The sequence below is a fragment of the Cavia porcellus genome, unplaced genomic scaffold (genome assembly GCF_034190915.1).
Source record: "Cavia porcellus strain 051 isolate PalLab524CR breed Dunkin Hartley unplaced genomic scaffold, mCavPor4.1 scaffold_17, whole genome shotgun sequence".
Taxonomy (NCBI): domain Eukaryota; kingdom Metazoa; phylum Chordata; class Mammalia; order Rodentia; family Caviidae; genus Cavia; species Cavia porcellus.
Genome location: NW_026947500.1, coordinates 65,032,600 through 65,051,413, shown reverse-complemented (window position 1 = coordinate 65,051,413; position 18,814 = coordinate 65,032,600). Strand labels below are relative to the sequence as shown.

At 60.1% G+C, this 18,814-nt stretch overlaps 2 protein-coding genes across 10 annotated transcripts; one reads left to right on the top strand and one right to left on the bottom strand.

Annotated features, from left to right (window-relative positions):
- Positions 1-2,836: 2,836 nt before the first annotated feature.
- Positions 2,837-18,740, top strand: Palm3 (paralemmin 3). Of its 8 annotated transcripts, none has more exons than XM_063228502.1 (8): positions 4,671-4,808; positions 6,509-8,269; positions 13,476-13,524; positions 14,304-14,384; positions 14,654-14,796; positions 14,874-14,958; positions 16,706-16,751; positions 16,860-18,740. In XM_063228502.1, exons 5-8 carry the CDS (start codon positions 14,681-14,683, stop codon positions 18,527-18,529), a joined length of 1,917 nt encoding a protein of 638 aa, XP_063084572.1. In that variant the 5' UTR covers positions 4,671-4,808; positions 6,509-8,269; positions 13,476-13,524; positions 14,304-14,384; positions 14,654-14,680; the 3' UTR covers positions 18,530-18,740. The 8 variants fall into 8 exon arrangements, with proteins under 8 accessions (XP_063084575.1, XP_063084574.1, XP_063084570.1 ...); XM_063228499.1 differs by lacking the exons at positions 4,671-4,808; positions 6,509-8,269 and adding exons at positions 10,896-11,001; positions 12,913-12,987; XM_063228505.1 differs by lacking the exon at positions 4,671-4,808 and adding an exon at positions 2,837-2,901 and having other exon boundaries at positions 13,476-14,384.
- On the bottom strand, positions 3,201-4,718 carry Misp3 (MISP family member 3). Of its 2 annotated transcripts, XM_003461814.5 has the most exons (3): positions 4,166-4,718; positions 3,806-3,879; positions 3,348-3,530 (listed from the first exon to the last, which is right to left on the bottom strand). In XM_003461814.5, the coding sequence occupies exons 1-3, from the start codon at positions 4,716-4,718 to the stop codon at positions 3,513-3,515; spliced, it is 645 nt and encodes a 214-aa protein (XP_003461862.2). In that variant the 3' UTR covers positions 3,348-3,512. The 2 variants fall into 2 exon arrangements, with proteins under 2 accessions (XP_013012287.1, XP_003461862.2); XM_013156833.3 differs by lacking the exon at positions 3,806-3,879 and having other exon boundaries at positions 3,201-3,530.
- Positions 18,741-18,814: the final 74 nt, after the last annotated feature.

Here is an 18,814-nt window from a genome sequence, read left to right as displayed (position 1 = left end):
CTGCCTGTATTGATCGTGGGGAGTTGATGCATGAACACGACACAACTTAGTACTTTTCCCCTCCACACCCTTTATCTTCCCTACGAGCTCCTGAGCAAAGCAGTCACCTCCCTAACAGCCCCTGGCACAGATTATTCTGAATCCCATTTACAGATATGAAAAGTGTCTGTGAGTGGTGAAGGAGCCAGGGTTGAGCAGCAAGTCTATTCTTCCAGCAGGGCTTGGTGACTATTTCTGTGTCAAGGATAATTTTTTGTAGCGTTTATCCAGGGCCTGGAGGATGGGGGAAGGGGGACTCTGAGGCTTCCTGATGCTAATTTGAGGTACCCCCTGTAGTTTCTCCACAGGCTGTAAGATTCTTTAGACTGGCCTGGCCCACTAGAAAATAAACCACAGATGTGTATCACATGTAATTTCAGTTCTCTAGTGGCCACAGTTTAAAAACAAGCTGGGGTGCAGCTCAGTGGCAGAGTGTACACTTAGTATATGTGAGGCCCTGGGTTCAACCCCCAGCATTTTTGCGGCTGTGGCAGTGGGGGGGGGGAGTATGGAAATTGAACCCAGGACCTTGCACTTGCCAGGCAGGCACTGTGCAACGCCCAGCATTTCAAAAATAAAAAATCAGATTTTTTTTTTTTTTTTTTTTTTTGGTACCAGGGATCAAACTCACAAACTCATGCTTGCCAATCAGATTCATTTTAAGTGGTATTTTTATTTAATACAATATGGCTAAAAGATCGTTTTCAAAATAATAACTTTGCAAGAACATGAATATGGTTTCTTTTTGAGTGTATGTACTAAGTCTTGGAAATCTGCTGTGGGGTAACCATGGCAGTGTACATCTGTAATCCCAGCACCCAGGAGGCTGAGGCAGAAGGATCGCTGTGAATTCCAGGCCAGCCTGAACTATACAAGGAGAGACTGTCTCAAAAAAAATAAGCAAACTGCTGTGTATTTAACGCTTTGAATGTGTGTCAATTCAGACTGGCCACAAGCAGCCTCTGGCTGTCCCTTGCATGCTGAATCCACTGTTTGCTTGCAAACTAACGGCTTCTGGTGGGGCGGTGGCAGTGTTGGAAGAGGAAGGAGACAGCTTCATTTGCTGGGTCCTTTTTCTCAGGAACTGTCTGAACCCATGATTTTCAAAAAACTCTTACATCAGAGTCTAGAGTCTCGTGCAGTTTCATCATCAGGAATGGACTCAGCGACACCCCCAGTCCTTTTTTCTTGTGAGACAGGGTCCCACTGGATGGTCCAGGATAGCCTGGCCTTGAGTTGGTGACCCTCCTGCCTCAGACTCGAGGAGCTAGGATGCCAAGCCTGTACCACAGGGCCTGGTTAACCTGGAGAGCTTTAAAAAATGCTGACATCAGACTGAGAATGTGAGGCCCTGATGGCACAGCCCATCATCCCAGCACTCAGGAGGCTGAAGCAGGAGGATGGCTCTGAGTTCAAGGCCAGCCTGGGTTACATACTGAGACCCTGTCTCAAATTCACACACACACACACACACACACGCACACACGCACGCACGCACGTACACACGCACACGTGTGCACCAAGAAAGTCTTGGATTTTGACCCCTATAGTCCTTCCCCAACAAAACAAAATAATCTGTGATTGTCACCGCCATTCAGAAATACTTGGCACAAGGGACCTCGGTTAAGTTTAATATTCAGGAAAGGGAGAAAACCTCCAGTCTACAAACAGTCCCCTCTGTTCTCAAATGAGTTCTTAGCTTTCTCCTGGGAATTAAGAATGGACTCTTGCCAGGCGTGGTGGCACAAGCCTGTCATCCAGCACTCGGGAGGCTGAGGCAGGAGGATCTTTGGGAGTGCAAGACCAGCCTGGGCTCCAAAGTGAGCTTAAGGCCAGCCTGGACTGCACAGCGAGACCGTCTCAAAAAGACAAAAAACCAAACTCTGTTTCCACGTCCCATCTTGGCAGCTCCAGCCGGCCCTTGTCTCTGGACTTTCGAGTGGTGGTCAGGTATGTGGTCTGCCTGTGCAGGACAGCACGGACAGGCCCTTCCTGGGGTGGGCAGGGCTCCTGGTTGGCACAGTGCTTGTTTCCTCTATTTTCTTCCTCACCAGACATGTTCTCTCCCCGATGCAGAGGGCAGACATACAGCCAAGACTTTTCTGGCAGCGAGGACTGAACCCAGGATCTCACCCTGAGCATTACTTCTTTTTTTTTTTTGGCCTTTTTGAGAGGCCTTTTTGAGACAGGGTCTCGATATGCAGTCCAGGTTGGCCTTGAGCTCACTGTGGAGCCCAGACTGGCCTTGAACTCCCAGCGATCCTCCTGCCTCAGCCTCCCACATGCTGGGATGGCAGGTGTGCGCCATCATGCCCAGCCCGCTTTAATTTTGAGACAATGTCTCCCTAAAGATTGCAAGTTGGAGCACAGCCTGAGCAAATTAGTGACTTAGGGAGACCTTGTCTCAAAACAAAAAAAGCCCAAGAACATTTTTAAATAGCTGAGAATGGAGCCCCCTGCAAAGGCTGGGGGTTGGATCAGAGCATGGCAGGTGTTGGAGCCAGCTCTACCTCTGAGCTGTCCGTCCCCTACGCTTTTCTTTCCATAGCTGGTTTGCTGCTCTTTGCTTTTGAGAGTCTTGCTCATGTTAGCAGGCTGGCCTTGAACTCCTGGGCCCCGGTTGGTTTTTGGAAAGCAAAGGCTCTGCCCCAACTCCTATACTGCTGTTGGACAGAGAGGAAAGCTGCGTGGAGGAGGTGGAGGAGGTGGAGGAGGTGGAGGAGGTGGAGGAGGTGGAGGAGGAGGAGGAGGAGGAGGAGGAGGAGGAGGAGGAGGAGGAGGAGGAGGAGGAGGAGGCGGCCCAGGATATGCCTGGGAGGGGAGCAGGAGCCGGCCGGAGTCTCCCGGCCTCTTTTCTCTAAGGTATTGTTTACAGCCCCAGAGCAACAAGAGCTCACGTGACTTCGGTCTCACAGGGGCCTAGAGCTCAGCCCGCTGCTGCTGCTGCACACGGAAAAGTTGAAGTCTAGGAAGCGGCGTACGCTTCTATGCCGAGCGCCACGTTTTGCGCCCGCGCCGCCAGGGGGCAGCGGGAGGCAGGCAGGCCGGGGCGGGCCAGCAGCCCGGGAGGAGGGCGCATTCCCGCATTCCGCCCGGCGCCTGGCGGCCGGCTCACCCTCCCTCCGCCCACCCCAGCCCAGACACGAGGATTCAGAGGAAAGCAACTTGCACCGCCCGGAAGGAGGGCGCTTTATTGGTGCGGCGGGGCACCAGCGCTCCAGAGCCTAGTTATGGGAGCGGAGCGCGGTGGGTGCCACACACAGCTGCAGGCGATGGCCGGGGTCCTAAAGGAGACCAAAGTTTATAGAGGGGCCTGGCGCGTACCCGGGGGCCAAGATCAAGGATACGCAGCTCGATCTCAAGTGTCCAGCGCACAGGGCCAGGCCGTCCGGGCCGCCTCCGCCTCCTGCTGGTCGAGAGCGCCAGGCTGGGCCTTCGCCCCAGGGCGCTACTTCCGGCCAGAGCACTCAGCCTCAGGGTCTGCGCTGCTCCTGGGGAGGGGAGACGCAGGCCGCGCTCAGGGAGGGACCCAAGCACCGGGTCAGGCCAGCAGGGTGGGATGTGGCCCTCAGGATCACCGCCTGCTGCACACCCTTCCAGTCCGACTGCGCCCCGACTTTGAGTTCTGGATGCAGTTAGGACTCCAGGGGCCTGGAGGGTGCAGTTCTCCCCACTCCGCGTCCTGGCGCCGCGGGGGCAGTGGTGAAGCCACAGGACCCGGGTGGGAGTGGGGGGTGGAATTGGGGGGCGTGCAGGGGTCTCCCACCTGCTCCAGGCCGCTGTCTGGGGCCTTTCTGCGGGGGGGCCAGGTCACTGCCAGCTTTCCGTCACCCCGGCTCGCTGCGAGGGAGGAGACAGTCAGCTGGGGTCCCTCCTATCACCAGAGAGGCCGCGCCCCTTAAATACATACAGGTGTCCACACAAACACACCTGTCCCCATGGGGGCCTCCGCCCAGTTCTGGGGATGAGGAGCAGGGAACCCCCTCCCCAAGCCTCGGTGGTGTGATCTGGACTCCATCCTTTCAGGTGGAATGGGACGCAGAGGGGTGAGCAGGGCTCCCTGGAATCTGGGAGACTGGAGGCAGGCCCCTAAGAATCCGGGCGCCCGGGAAAGCGCGCGGCTCACCCGTGAGACTGGGCGCGGGTTCCTTGAACTCAGTAGTGCCGTAGATGCTGCGCCTCTGCCGCTGCAGCTCCTGCTCGCGCTCGCGCACCGCGCGCACCTCCTGCTCCAGCAGCGACGGCGCGAGGGGCGGCGGGGTGCGCGCCAACCCCAGGCCCCGGCCCTGCGCGCGGGTCCCGGCCTCGGGCAGCTGCTGCGCGCCCCCCGCGTCGTCCCCCGCCGCGGAGCCGCCCCCAGCCGCGGCCTCGAAGAAGCGCCGGAGCTCTCCCAGTGGCGGCGGTGGCGGCCCGACGCTCGGCTCGGAGCCCGCGCGGCGCAGTAGCGCCGCCTGCCGGTGCGCCTCGCGCTCGATGTCCCGCTGCATCTGCGCGCCTGCTCGCGCGCGCTCCACGGCGCGCGGGAGCGCGGGGCTGGGGCCGGGCAGGTGCAGCAGCGGCCGCACGCGCAGCTCCACGAGCTCCTGGCCTGCGCGGCCCGGGCTCAGGCCCCGGCTCCGGCGCAGGCTCTGCTCCCGCTCGCAGCTACGGCGGATCTCGCGCTCGATGGGCGTCTCCATGGGGCGCCCCTGGGGCTTTCCGGAGCCCGCGGCCGGCGCTACTCCAAAGCCTCGGGGTAGGAACCTGGAGCCGGGGCTCAGGCCTTGCAGGTGGGCGCTGCCCCGGGCCTCCGCGCTGGGTACAGCGCGCTCTGGCCCTGGGCGCTCAGAGCCCGCGGCCGCGCAGGTCCTTGGCGCTCGGCGTCCTGCTCCTCTGGCGGCCGCGGCGACTCGCTGTCCGGCTTGGGGGGCCTCAACGTCCTGCTCAGAGGGAGTTCAGGGACCCCACCGCCCGGCCCGGGGGCCTCGGTGTCCAGGGCTCCGAGCAGTCTGGGAGCCCCGGGTGCCGGCGCCGCGCTGACCTGGTGCCCCGCGCAGCACCTGTGGCTGTAGCCGCCTCCCGGTCCCGGGGCGTTGCCCGCCGCTGGCTTTGACCCGCCTGTGGCCTCGGAGGGCCCCGAGGGCAGGGCCAGGCTTGCCGCGCACCTGCCGCCCACTCTGGCCCCGCCCTGGCTCCGCCCTCAGGGCGGTGGGGGGTCGGCGGGGCTGAGCGGTCTGCGGGGTCAGCTCGGGGCGCCCAGCTCCAGGGCCGTGTCCTGCTGGTGGTGCTCGGCCCCCGTTTCCATAGCCCCCTGCAAACTCTCCTGGTCCAGCCTTGGGGACTCCACTTGGCGCCCGGACCCTGGCCAAGGTCTCAGGGGGCGCTAGGACCTGGGTGTCCCCCCCCACTTGCCTCCAAATCCCGGACCGGGATCCTCAGCGGCCTGCAGGTGCGGCCAAGTGCACTAGCAGGTGGCGTGAGTGGAGACACAAACTGGGCCGGGGACCAGGTCAGGTTCAAGGGTGGGATCTACGCTCCCACGCGGAGCCCAGTACATCTAAACATCCCTGTTAAATAGCGAGGGTCGCGCTGTGTCGCTGAAGTGCCTGGGCTGGGTTGGAGCTGTTGGGATCCTCCTGCCTCAGCCTCCCAGAGTGCTGCGGTTACAATGGTCAAGCAGAACCAGGATTTTGCCAGAACATCCACCCTCCCCATCTGGGATAACCCGGATGAAAGGAAAAAGTTACTCAAAACGGGAAGGGCCACACAGCGTCAGGAATACCCAGGAACCCACCTATTTGACTATTTAATCACCCTTCCGGCCTAACCTTTGCTCTTGAGCTACCTCCTCCCTTTTTCCCCACACCACCCTCTTTTTCAGTAATGGGGCTGAACCCTTTCCACTGAGCTCCTTCAGCCTTCAGTTCTTTGTTTCTGGGCAGGGTCCCCCGAAGACTAACTTGCCAGGACTGGGGTTGCATTAGCAACCCTCCTGCCTCAGCATCCCAGAGCATCCCCTTCCCTCTCCTTATCCCAAACCCCGACCAATCCATCCTCCGACTTCACCAGCCTCTTTAGAACCAAGCCAGGTGGGCGTCCATCCTGTTCATAGCCTGAGCAAGGTGAGACACCCCTGCCGCAGGGCTGGGCACCAGTTTGTAGATGGGGACAGTGGTACCTGACTTCCAGGAGGAAAACCTGGGGTTCCCTGTCGCAGGGGCCGTCCCAGCTCCGTGGCCCCCAGCCCCTCCAGGGGCAGCAGGGTGCTTTCCCATGGGACCAGCATTAACTTTGAGACCCTGAAATTCTCATCAGTTGGCTGGCTTTGGCGGTATCTAACGGGAACCACAGCCCAGGATGACGACTTCAAGCCCAGCCTGGGCAACTTAATGTCTTGGAGAGAATTTATCTCAAAAAGAAAAACAAATTAGAACCCGAGCTATGAAAAAAAGAAAAAGACATGGATCGTCTCAACTTCAATATCTTCCAGGTTTACATCTCTGCCCTGGACCTGAAGCGCAGATCGGAGGCCCAGGGTCACGCAGAGCTCAGACTGATGTTTCCAGAGCTGGATTTTGGCTCCCCTGGATTCCACTGCCTGGCATTCTGTGTGGCAGGCGATGCCAGCCTTTTGGTCCTTCGTTCCAGAAACCTGGAAGTGAGCCCCCATCGCCCTTTCCTCAGCCCCTGCCCAGTCCCCCAGGAAGCCCCGTGCTTCTGCCTCCAGCCCTATGCTGAACCCACCCATCCTGTCCACCCTGGACCCCGCTGGCCCTTCTGCCCAAACTCTGCCACCAAACCTAGGATACAAATTCCCCTTCCAGCAGGCGAGTGGCGCACACCGGAAGCCCCAGCTCCGCAGGGACTGGGGCAGGAAGGCCTAGAGTCTGAGGTCAGAATGGGCAACCCAGTGACTACGCCAAACCCTGTTCCAAAACTTTTAAAAATTTGTTTAAAAAGGACAGAGAGCACTGCTCAGTGTGCAGGCCCTGGTTTATCGTCCAGGACTGCAATAAAGAAATAACCAGCCCTGTCATCCCAGCACACTGGGAGGAGGGTCTCTGAGCTCAAGGCCAGCCTGGGTTACAGAATGAGACCCTGTCTCAAAAACAAACAAAAAATAACTATGTGCATAAAGTGAGAAATAAAAAGGGCTGAGGGTGCTGCTCAGTGGTAGAATAGCCCGAAGTTTCTGCCCTGATACAAAAAAAAAAAAAAATTCCTCAGCCTTCTGAGTGCCAGGATGGCAGGTGTGCACCTAGCTTGGGACACAGACGGTTGTGACACGGGACAGCTAACCCTGTGGTACCCAAGGCAACACGAGAAGGTTTGTTCTCCAACAAGGCCCAGGGCCTTTGCCCAGAGCTGCATCTTCAGCCCTTGCTACCTTTTATTCCCAGTCGGGCTCTTGCCACACTGGTACCTTGCTGTCATGGCCCAGATCTAAAGTGGCCCCGATACCAGATGCCATGGCGCACACCTCTCAGCCCAGCTCTCGGGAAGCTGAGGCAGGAGGATCGCCCTGGGTGTGAGGCCGGCCTGAGCTACATAGCAAGACCCTGTCTCAACAAAACAAAATGAAAAATAAAATGTTGGGCCTGGGGATTTAGCCCAGCGGCATAGGCACCTGCCCTGTAAGCAGGCGGTCATGAGTTCGATCCCTGGTACCAGAAAAAAGAAAAAAAGAAAAAGAAATGTCCCTTCAAGTCCCATGCGGAGAGGGGGCCTGGGTCACCTGGACCCTGCCTTCCCTTCACTGTCTGCTTCCTGGCTGCCATGGTGTGGGCAGTGTCTTCCTCCAGGGCCTTCCCCGTGCAGCTTCTGCCTCTGAACCGCCAACCATGGACTGAACTCTCTGAATCCGCAAGACAGACAACCCACTCCTTAAATTGCCAATGTCGGGGATTCCAGCAGTGGAAAAGCTGACTGATGCAGTCATCCATGCTGGGCTCAGACTTCCAGTCCTCCCGTCTCAGCCCCTCAGAATGCAGGGAAAACAAGATGCACCCCACTCCCACCTAACACTGAACAGACAGTCATAAAGTCAACCTACAAACAAATAAACTACATTGTCTAGTAGAACCAACCCAACTGTCCAATGATAGATGACTGAATCAACAGCATGGCCCATCTATAAATGGAAAAGAAAGAAAGGACAGAAAGGAACAGCACTGGTCCACGTTGCAACACGGATGACCTGGAACACATGACACAGGGAGATGGAAGCCCGGCCCTGTGGTGCCTTCCCATAGTATGTGATCCCGTTACTATGAAGTGTTGGGAACAAGTCTGTAAGGGCAGACCCTGGCCGATGATTCCCAAAGCTGGGGAGAGGGGTGGGAGGTAGGGCTAGGGCTTCCCTCTGGGGTGATGAAAATGTTTTGCAAGGTGAAGGCTGGGTGTTCATGCTGTAATCCCAGCACTCAGGAGGCTGAGGCAGGAGGATTGCTGGGAGTTGGATGCTAACTTGGGCTACAGAGTGAGTTCAAGACCAGCCTGGGCTACCTAGTGAGACCCAGCCTCAAAAAGAGAAGCCAAACACAGAAGCTGATGCTGGCAGTGCATGTACAGAGTGGCAAAGGCTGGTATGTGTGTCCCATAGGATTGAAAAGTACCTTAGAGTACGCGGCTCAGTGGTAGAGCATTTCCTAGCACTCAAGGCCCTGAGTTTCACACCATCACCATCACCACCACCATCATCATCACCATCATCACCACCACCATCACCATCACAAGTGAATTCTCGCCATTTAGGGTAGGCTCAGCGGCACACATCTATAATCTTTGCTACTTGGGAGACTGAGACAGGACAATCACTTAAACCTAGAAGTCAAGGCCAGCCTGAGTGACATGGAAAGACCCTTTCTCTTAAAAAAAGAAAATGAGAAAAAGGAGAAAAAAATGTAAAGGTACAGTTTTTTGGTTTTTTTTTCTTTTTTTTTTTTGTCTTTTTCGTTTTTTATCAGTACCAGGGATTGAACTCATGACTGCCTGCTTGCAAGGCAGGTGCTTATGCCGCTGAGCTAAATCCCCAGCCCGTAAAGGTACAGTTTTGCCAGGAATGGAGGCACAGCCTTGGGCCCTGTGCTACACAGGAGGCTCAGGGAGGAGGACCATAAGTCCCAGCCCTGCGAAGGCAACTTAACAAGACACTGACTTGACATAAAATTGTGTGTGTTGTACCAGGACTCGAACTCAGGACCTTGTGATTTCCAGGCAGGCACTTATGCTGCCCTCCTTGCTCTTGGATTTTTATAACATGGTCTCCCCGCTGTAGCCCAGGCTGGCCTTGAACTTGTGGCAATCTTCTTGCCTCAGCCTCCTGAGTACGGGCTGACAGGTGTGCACCACTGCGCTAGGATTTCACCAGATAATATATTTTTTGGGGGGGACAGGGTCTCGCTCTGTAGTTCAGACTGACCTGGAACTCATTTTGTAGCCCAGGCAGCAATCCTCCTGCCTCAGTGTCGTAGGTGCTGAGATTGCAGGCGTGCGCCTCCATACTCAGCTTCTTCTGAAGCCACACGTAGGTGAGCAAGCCTCCACCTCCCACAGGATCCAGCATAGCAGGGCCACCCTCCTCTGTGCTCACTCTCCCCTGACCCTCTGCTGACCTGCCCACCACATCCTGCCATGTGGACTAGCAAAGGAAGGACAGAGCTTGAGTGGGAGGAGTCATCATTTTCCTGGCTACAATGGCAAGACCCTTCCCAAAAGGTCCCTAAGAGCAGGTGTCTTCAAACTGGCCTGGGTTTGTCTGGTGCAAGTTGGACCCATGTGGTGTGAGCTGGGCTGCTGGTGGGGAGGCACCAGCACCCCCTGCCTTGGCAGAAAGGATGGTGGCCCTTTAAGAAGGAGATGGGGTGTCTGACCAGGACCCTTGAGATTTGAATGGCAGTGGGAAGCCATGTGTGCAAACCTGTAACCCCAGGTGCTCAGGAGGCTGAAGCAGGAGGGTCGCCAATATTTTTGTTGTTTTATTTGGGTCCTGGAACCCAGGACCTTTGCACTGAGTGACATCCCCAGCCCTTTTCAGAGGAGGTCTTTCTAAATTGCTAAATAATTGCCAGTCTGAGCCTGGACTTGTGACACCTTCTGCCTCAGCCTCCTAGGTGCTAGGATTACAGATGTGCACCACCATGCCCAGGTGAAAACCACAAGTTCAAGGCCAGTGTGGACAACTTAGTGAAACCTTGTCTCAAAACAAAATTTAAGGGCCAGGGATGCAGCTTAGTGGCCCAAACACCTGCCTGGCAAGGGCAAGGTCCTGAGTTTGATTCCTGGTATCAAAAAATAAATAGATAAATTTGTAGGACCAAGAGTGTGGCTCAGTGGCCCAGAAGCACAGAAACTTCTGGGTCCATTTCCCGTGAGGACCTAGGGGATGGGGTCTGGGTAGGTGGTTCCCCACACCACACACCTTGCTATAGCAAGGTGCAAAGCTGAGGCCCAGAACAGGGTGGGGAGCAAACAGTCCAGTGTCCCCAGCACCCCCAGCGCCCAGCTAGCCGGACTCAGGGTGTCCCAGATGGATAGTGCCCCCACTCTGTGCACCTGGTCCTAGGACCTTTGGTGTGCAGTGGCTTTTGGGGGTCAGCGCTGTCTGCACAGGTCAGCGCCCCCTGCATGGCCTGGCCACTTGCCCCACCACGCGGGCCAGTGCGTGTTCCTCTGGACTCTGGGCAGCAGCCCGCAGGCCCTGCTGGCTGGTAAATAATTCATGGGACAGCTGATAGCACCTCCCTGGGTGGCCCCAGCCTTGCCACCTCCCCCAGCAGACCGGCTGCCTCCACCTCCCTCCCAGCCCAAACCAGCCAGACCAGCTCTCCAGGTGCCGCCCGGCCCCCTCCCACCCGCAGGTCCCACCAGGGACACCTTCAGGTGGCCAGCAGTCTGGTGCTCTCGATCGCCCGCCAGCCCGGACAGGGTGGCTGGGGCGGACATGGCCCTGCAGAGCCAGGCGTGGGCTCCGGCCACTCCCATGTGAGTGTGGGGACGGGGTGGGGGGCGGGAGTTTCTGAGGGCTCCGATAGCCCTGGCTGGCCTCTCTCAAGGGCACCGAGGGCAGGAGAGGTGCAGGTGACTGATTCTTTGGGGTTCCCTCAGCCCCTTTCTCCAGAGAGGAAGGGGCCATGCAGGCTCCCAGGTACCCATTCTTTGGGGGCTCTGCACAAGCGGACCGGGGTGTAGGGCCATTACACCACTGGGATGAGGGGTCATCCCGGGGTGTCCTCATGTGCCTTGGCCCAAGGGTCACCCCATCTGTGTCTGAGCTCCACGGAGAAAGCAGCACCCCCACCCCAAACTGCAAAGCGGTGTTGATGGCTGCAGGATGTGGTCCCAGCGGCCCTGGGTGCCCCCGGAGCTGTGGCCACCAGCAGTGACCTCCCTGTCGCAGGGGGAATGTGTGGGATTCAAGCTCAAAGGACTCCTTGAAATGAGTGGGTGGGGAAGGTGCCAAGGGTCTGGGAAGAGGCTAGAGAGGGGGCTCCCCCCTAGGGACCCCAATTCTGCTCCTCACCCCTCTGGGTCCCACACTGCATTATTCACCAGCTGCACACCTGGGTGCCCAGCAACGGGAACCCGATCACCCCCCGGCAGAGAGAGGCAGGGAGATTACATCTTGGGGACTTTAGTGCTCCCCAGGGCAGGTGTAGAAGTGGGGAGCCTGGGTCCCTTAGGGACCCCTGCTGCGCGGAACCCCAGTCCCCATCCCAACGGAGGTCAGGACCCCCAATGACCTCCAGCCTTCTTGTGGCCAGATGGGGTTCTTGAGAACCTCTAACCCCGGTTGCAGGGTTTCTCTAGCGTTTGGGGGCTGAGGACCTCAAGTGACCCTTGCTCAGATCCTTACCTGCTAGGGGTATAGGAAGACAAAGTGAATGACCGCACTGTGTGTGTGCGTGTGTGTGTATGCGCGTGTGCCTGTGTGTGTTATGGGGAGCCACATACCCACAGAGTCTTACTGCATTGCCCAGTTGGGACTCAAACTTCGCATCCTCCTGCTTCAGCGCTGGCCTGGAGGGTTCACCAAGCATTTATTTAATTTGTTTATATCTTGGTCTTTTGGAGACAGGGTCTGGCTATGCAGTTCAGGCTGGCCTAAAGCTCATTCTGTAGCCCAGGCTGCCCTCAAACTCGCAGTGATCCTCCTGCCTCAGTCTCCCTAGTGCTGGGATGACAGGGCATGGGCCAACATGCTGGGCTTCACAGAGCATCTAATACAGGCGTGGGCTCCTGCCAGTGCCTTCTGCCAGTTCTCAGAGGACTGGTCTCCTCCCTCACCTGTCAGATGGGGACCTCATTACCACTCCCCTCTGGGGAGGAGGGAGTCAGTGCCAATTGAGACCAGCTGACACTTGGAGCCCTGGGTGCGTGGTGGCCATAGAGTTGGGATGGGGCAGGCAGGGGGCGGTGGCTGTGGGCTCCTAGGAGCCCTGGGTGTCCGGGGTGGTCTGGAAGGTCCCAGCTGGAGCCCATGGGGCAGTGATGATGAGGATGATGAGACCATGTTCTCTCCCAAGGGCTTTGTGCAAATAGATGTGTCCTCTGAGATCTTTCTGTACCCAGCCATGGCTGGGTCACAGGGTGACAAGCAGACAGATGCCATTTGCTAGATAGTGGCTGAGGAAGTAGGATCCACAACAGCGACTCTGCACACAGGGAGGCTGAGGCAGGAGGATCTCAACTTCCAGTGTCCAGCTTGGGCAGTATAGCAATGTGGCCAGACCTTGTCTCAAAATAAAAAAATACAAAACGCCCCGGGGGTGTAGCTCACTACAGAGGCCCTGGGCTTAATGCCCGGTCTAGCATAGCACTGGGGGGAAAAAAAGAACGAATAAGGACGGGGAGACCTCAGGTTAAACCTTACACCAGGGGTCCCCTTCCTTGAAGCTCAGAGTCCAGCACTGGACAGCGTGACCCAGTGACCCTTGCTCCCAGGAGGCCAGGTGGAGGAGGTGCCGCCAGGTAACCATGGCAACAGATGGCCACTTCTCTACCCAGACTCCCCAACCCCCCCCTCAGCAGTTAGAGGATCCTGGGTAAAGCCGAGGTCCGGGGAGGAGGGGAGCTGGCCAGAGACACAGGAGGGTCCATTAGCACTGATCGCGACAGTCCTGTCATTAGGCTGTTACCGCCACGGTGCTATTTTGGGTCGCTCCGTCTGTGTTCCCGGAAGGCCATTTCCTTGTGCAGTGGTTGGGAGGCGGAGGACTGGGCCACCCCTGCCCAGTCCACTGCTGAAGAGGCCACTGAGACACAGAGGCGACCTCAGACTGGGGGAGGCCTGTGGTGTGACCCTCTTGGGCTCAGGTTCGGTTCGTTCCGCGCACTGGACCCTCGCCCTGAGCCCGGGAGCCTCCCAGGGATCCACGGGGAGCAGAGGCTGGGTTCTGGATTCTGGGTCTAGGGTGCCCCGGGGCAGGGCACTGAGTGAGGGGTCCCTGTTCCTGCAGGCCGGTGGCCGAGAGCTCCCTCTACCGACAGCGGCTGGAGGTCATCGCCGTAAGTGACCCCGCCCGGGAACCCCAAGGCCTCCCTCCCCTGCCGGGTCCAGGGCACCCCATAAACCCCAGCATGCCGCCTCCATTCTCCCGCTTTCTGCTCCCTCGGAAAGGTGGGGCTGCAGCCCGGCACGCCCAGACATTCCCAGACACCCCATGTCCGAGCCCCTGCCAAGCCCTGCGGCTTAGCACCCCATCCCTGGAGCCCTCCCTAGGGACCCTTTGGCCCAGCCCTTCCGCGGACTCCGCCCCGCCTCCATCTCGTACTCTTGTCTCTCAGCCCCCAACTCTCTGAGTTCTGCATCACTTCCCAGCCCTCCTCTGGACCCCGATTTCCCTGCCCCCCCATATTTGCACCCCCACTTCTCTGACCCCCCAAATCTCTGATCTGCATCTCTGTGCCCCATCTTTCTGTTCTCCACTTCTTCCCTGGTCTCTCCGGGGTTCTCCCAGCTGTACCCCACCTCGGACTGACACCTTCCTGCGCATCCCCAAATCTAGACCCCTCCCACCTCTGCGCACCGGATCCGGGGATCCCCTCCGACTGGATTTCCCTACCCGAGGCTCCGCCCCCCAACCCCTCCAGGACCCCTATTGGGCGCGGCGTGGCCTCCGCTGCCTCTCGGCCACGCCCCCTGCCCGCTGCCGCTGCTGAGTCAGCGCCTCGACGGCCCCTCCCCCTCTCATACCCCACCCCCCAGCAGGGCTGGACCCCCGGGAGGGGAGGGGGAGGGAAGGGAAGGGGGAGAGGAGGTCCCGCCCAGCCCGCGCTCTGCGCAGGAGAAGCGGCGGCTGCAGGAGCGGATCCGCGCCGCACGCCGCGAGCTGGAGGAGGAGAAGCTGCGCGTGCAGCGGCTCAAGGTGCGGGCGCCGCCCGGGCTTCTCCCACATCGGAGCGTGGGTGCGGTGGCCGTGGGGGCGACTGTCGTGTCCCAGTTCCGGGGGGCCCGGTCAGCTTTGGGTCGGGGTCCCCAGCGTGGCGGTGGGGCACTGGCTTCTCCGCCCCTTCGGAAGCCGGGGGGCCGGGGCGGGGCGCCCCAGAGTCCGCGAGGCTGCTGGGCGCGCGGGGTGCACGGGCGGGGCGCACGGGGTGCACCGCGGGAGCCCAGCGCGGCTCCTCCTGTGCGCAGAGGAAATCCCTGCGCGAGCGCTGGCTGATGGACGGCGCCGCGGAGACCCCGCAGCAGCCCGGGGACCCCGCCGCCCAGGATCCCCAGTCACCCGAGGGCCAGGCCCAGACTCGCATCCGCAGCCTGGAGGACAGCTTGTTCACGTGAGCGCAGCTCCTGGCCGGGGCGGGGGACGCGGAGGGCGCCCGGGTCCCCTCCCAGCTGCGCCCTCTCTCCGCAGGCTCCAGGCCCAGCTGCAGCTGTTGCAGAGCGCGTCCGCGGGCGCGCAGCCCCGATCCCCGGCCAGGCCCGCCTGGCGCAGGCAGGTGAGGGGCGTGGCCGCGATCCGGGCGGGACCGGTTCCCTGCTTCGGCCTCAGTTTCCCCGCTTTAAGGACCAGAGCGACGGTGCCTGGAAAGGGGGGAGCTTGGGACCGGGGTGCACACCTGTGATCCTATCTGTGATCCCAGCGTGCTGGAAGCTGAGGCAGGAGGGTCCATACCACTTTGAGGCTGCCCTGGGCTCCATAGTAAATGTGAGAGCAGCCTGAGTTCCTTCGTGAGACCCTGTCTCAACTCACACACAAGCAAACAGAAAGACAAGAAAAAAATGTGGAGGTGAACCTATCTCCTCATGACTTGGCCTTAAGGTGGGAAGGGTTAGCAGCAGACATGCCTGGGATTTCTTTTCTTCTTATTTGAGACGGGGTCTCACTGTGTAGTTCAGGCTGGCCTCGAACTCTGGCAGTCCTCCTGCCTCAGCCTCCTGCCTCCAAGTGCTGGCATGATGGGTGTGGGCCATCACACCAGCCCACGGCAATTTTTTTTTATTGTCTTGTTTTCCCAACATCTTCATTAAGACCGAATTCCACTTGGCAGGAAACAGGGTGGCCGTGCTGGAGATGGAACCCAGCACCTAATTCATGTAGCAGACGAGCACTTTCACCCCCAGCCTGACCGGAGGCCCTGTGCATTATTGTCTGGCAGTCTGGGTTTCCCTTGAAGTCCAAAAGCCCAGAATGTCTGTGCCTGGCAGAAGGGGGTGTGGCAGTTCAATGGCAGGGGCCCCCCACATCTTACCTTGGAGCCTCAGAGCCTGCTGGGCCCCAAGCAGGAAAGGACCCCTGCACATGAGTTAGGGGAAGGGGAAGCACTTCTCGGGGTTGGCAGAAACCTGGGGTTCGGTGCTAGAGGTGAAAAGGCAGAGTTTGTGAGGGGCTGGGGGTTCAGGGTAGGCTGGCTGGGTAAGCTGCCAGTCATCCCAACCCTCTGGGAGGCTGAAACAGGAGGTTCATAAATTAGAACCCAGACCCAGAAATAAAATACAAAAGCCTGGAATCGGGGCTCAGGGTGAAGCCCTCAGTGCCAGAAAAATAACTCAGTGCTTGCGGGCAGTGACCTATAAACTGAATCTAGGGTGAGGGTGGGGGCATCAGATAGATGGGCAAGAGTACCATCGTGGAGGGCCAGGCCTGGGCACAGGTGGGGGGGCTGGAAGGAGAAGGCCCGGGTAGGAGGGCAAAGGACAGCCTGCACGTGCCCCAGCTCCCAACTCGTTTACTGCAGGGCCTCTCCTGTTCCTGAGCTTTCCTAGCCCCATCATGGCCCCAGGGCCTTTGCACGTGCTGTCTCTGCCTGGAATCTGTTCTCTCCTGGGACTGCTAGCTGGCCTGTGTCACCCAGAGAGCTGGCTCTGGCCCCTTCCAATGTTGTATCCTACCTGCCCACACCCTGCTTCCCCTCCCAGCCTCTTCCTCTCCAGTCCTCACCATGTTACCTAACTCTCCTGACAGTCCCAGCAGCGAGGGGCTTCTGCGCCTCTTTACAGTATGGGGTGCAGCTCAGTGGTAGGGTCCTTGCCTAGCACGCACACACACCAGGAGTGAAGCCCCTTGGGTAAGGTACTTAGCTGCTGGCATTGAAGCTCCTGGTGGGGAGCTCCTGCCGGTGTGGCCCAGATGGCAGCAGGACACCTGTGGGCCTCTGGGGCAATGTGGGGTTGGTAATGGGGAGCTATGGAAAGTGTATGAGCAGCGGCAGGCCCTGCCTGACCTGGTCTCTGCCACCTCTGCAGGGTCACCGGCCTCTCTCCCAGCCCGCCATGGAGACAGGTCCTGCAGGTGAGTATCGGCGGCCTCGGGTCTGGGGCTCAGGTCACCCCCAGACTGCACAGCCTGCCGGTCATCCTCACCACCTCCTCCCCCTTCTCTCCTCTCTGGTTCCATTAGGTCAGGCGGATGTGGACAAGAGAGCGTCCCTGCCGGTGGGGCCCACGGGTTTGTTCCTAGAGTCCCACTCTGAGCCCAGAGAGGGGGCCCCCGGGCAGGTCCCTGGGGCAGGAGGGTACCCTCAAGAAGCCAACGGCCCCTGCTCGGGGCCCAGCCCTCCTCAGGAGCAGCGGCAGAGCCCGGGGCCAGGGACCACAGCGGAGGGGGACACTGCAAAGGCCCGAGCTGGGAATGTGGTGGAGGTGGTGTGGGAGGGGCTCCGGGGGCCCCAGGACTGTGTCACAGGTGCTACCGGCCCGGAGTTGGAGGCCAGGGTGGAGCAAGTGGTGTTGGAGGCCTTGAGGGACAGACAGGGGCCCGGCAGCCCCGAGCTCCCTGCCTGGGCACAAGAGAACAGGGGTGTGGTGGAGGTGGTCTGGGAGGGGCTGGGGGGCCGTGACCCTGAGGCCCTGGGTGGTGTGGGCCCAGGGCTCCAGGAACGCCTGGGGGGTGAGGGGTCCCCAGACAGGGAGCCCAACAGGCAGGCAGGACCCGCTGGGGATGCGGGTTCCTTCATCTGGGTGGAGAGGGTGACGGTGGGGGAGGATTGGGAGGAGCTGCTGATGGAGGGGCTCGAGGGACCCGTGGAGGCTGGCCGGGGGCCCCGGGGGACTGATGGGGGAGGTGGTGGGGATACACGGGTAGCAGAGGAGAGGGGGATAGAGGAGTCTGCAGGAGCAGGCGAGGGGGAGACCGAGGGCAGGCAGGGGATCGAGCTGGAGCGTCTGCAGGAAGCTGAGCAGGCAGCTTCAGAGCTGGGGGGCGCAGCAGGTGTGCAGAGCGCGGGGGCCCAGCTGGACCTGGACATACAGGGGGAGACTGCGGAGGGGCCTCCGAGGGCAGAGCCGGGGTGTGGGCAGGAGGAGGAGGCGCAGCCTCCCCGAGGGGCAGAGGCCAAGGCGCCCCTGGGAGCGGAGGAGGAGAGAAGTGAGGGGAAGGGAGAGGGAGAGGCTGAGGCTCCATCCGGACCCGAGGCCGTGGGCGGAGAGGGGAGTCCTGATGCTGGGGGAGAGCAGGGCACAGAGGGTGAGGAAGGTGGGGAGCCGGCGGCCCCAGAGCGGGAAGGCAGGGAGGCGGAGCCCTTGGTGACAGCAGGTGGCCAGGGGCTGCCACCGGCAGAAGGGACGGAAGGCGAGGAGCCCTCAGGCCCTGGGACGGAGAGTAGAGCCGATGAGGAGCCCAGAGTGACAGACAGGACAGAAGGCGAGGGAGTGCTGGGGGCAGAGGGGCTCCCGGGAGCCGTGGATCTGCAGGACGGAGCTGAGCAGAGGGAAGCAGGAGAGGGGAGCGAGGCTGGGGCGCCCCTTGGGGTCACACAGGAGCTGGCACCGGGGCTCCCAGAGAAGCAGGAGGGCTCGCTGGAAGAGGAGGGGGGTGCACCCCAATCTCCTGCTGAGGCACAGGGTGCCCCCGGGGATGCCGTCCCCCTGGTGGTGGAGACCCCAGCCCCGGAGCAGCCCACCGAGAGCCAGCCACTGCTCCCACTCGAGGGACCAGGCCCCAGCACCAGCACCCACCCCGCCCCCACCTACGCCCCCAGCCGGCAGCCCGAGCCCGGCGCCCGAGCAGCGGCCGGCGAGGAGGCCAGCGGGCCCAAGCCCAAGACGTGCCAGTGCTGCGCGGTGATGTGAGTGCCCACCGCCCAGCGCCTTTCAGCTACCTCGGCCCTGGCACCGGCGGAGGGGTCTGGCACGGACAAGGCCCCGAAGGACTGGCCAGGGCACCTGCGGCCAGCGGCCCGTCCACCTGTGCCTGGGCCTCCAGACTCCTTGCTGGCTGCCTGGGCCCCGCTGCCTCCTGTGACAAAGCCTTTATACTTGAAAATAAAATGTTGGGCACCCAGACAGCTGCAGTGTGTGTGCTGCTGGCACAGAATCCACTGGCCAAAGGGACCCAGGGCCTAATTCTGTTGGAGC

Bases quoted from the DNA above. Each gene is read 5' to 3' on its own strand.
- Misp3 (XM_013156833.3), bottom strand. From the start codon at position 4,718: ATGGAGACGCCCATCGAGCGCGAGATCCGCCGTAGCTGCGAGCGGGAG. The intron at 3,531-4,165 runs GTGAGCCGCGCG...TCCCCTCCCCAG, and splicing joins ACCCGCGCCCAGTCTCACGG to GAGCAGCGCAGACCCTGAGG.
- Palm3 (XM_063228499.1), top strand. From the start codon at position 10,961: ATGGCCCTGCAGAGCCAGGCGTGGGCTCCGGCCACTCCCAT. The intron at 14,385-14,653 runs GTGCGGGCGCCG...TCCTGTGCGCAG, and splicing joins TGCGCGTGCAGCGGCTCAAG to AGGAAATCCCTGCGCGAGCG. The intron at 16,752-16,859 runs GTGAGTATCGGC...TGGTTCCATTAG, and splicing joins CATGGAGACAGGTCCTGCAG to GTCAGGCGGATGTGGACAAG.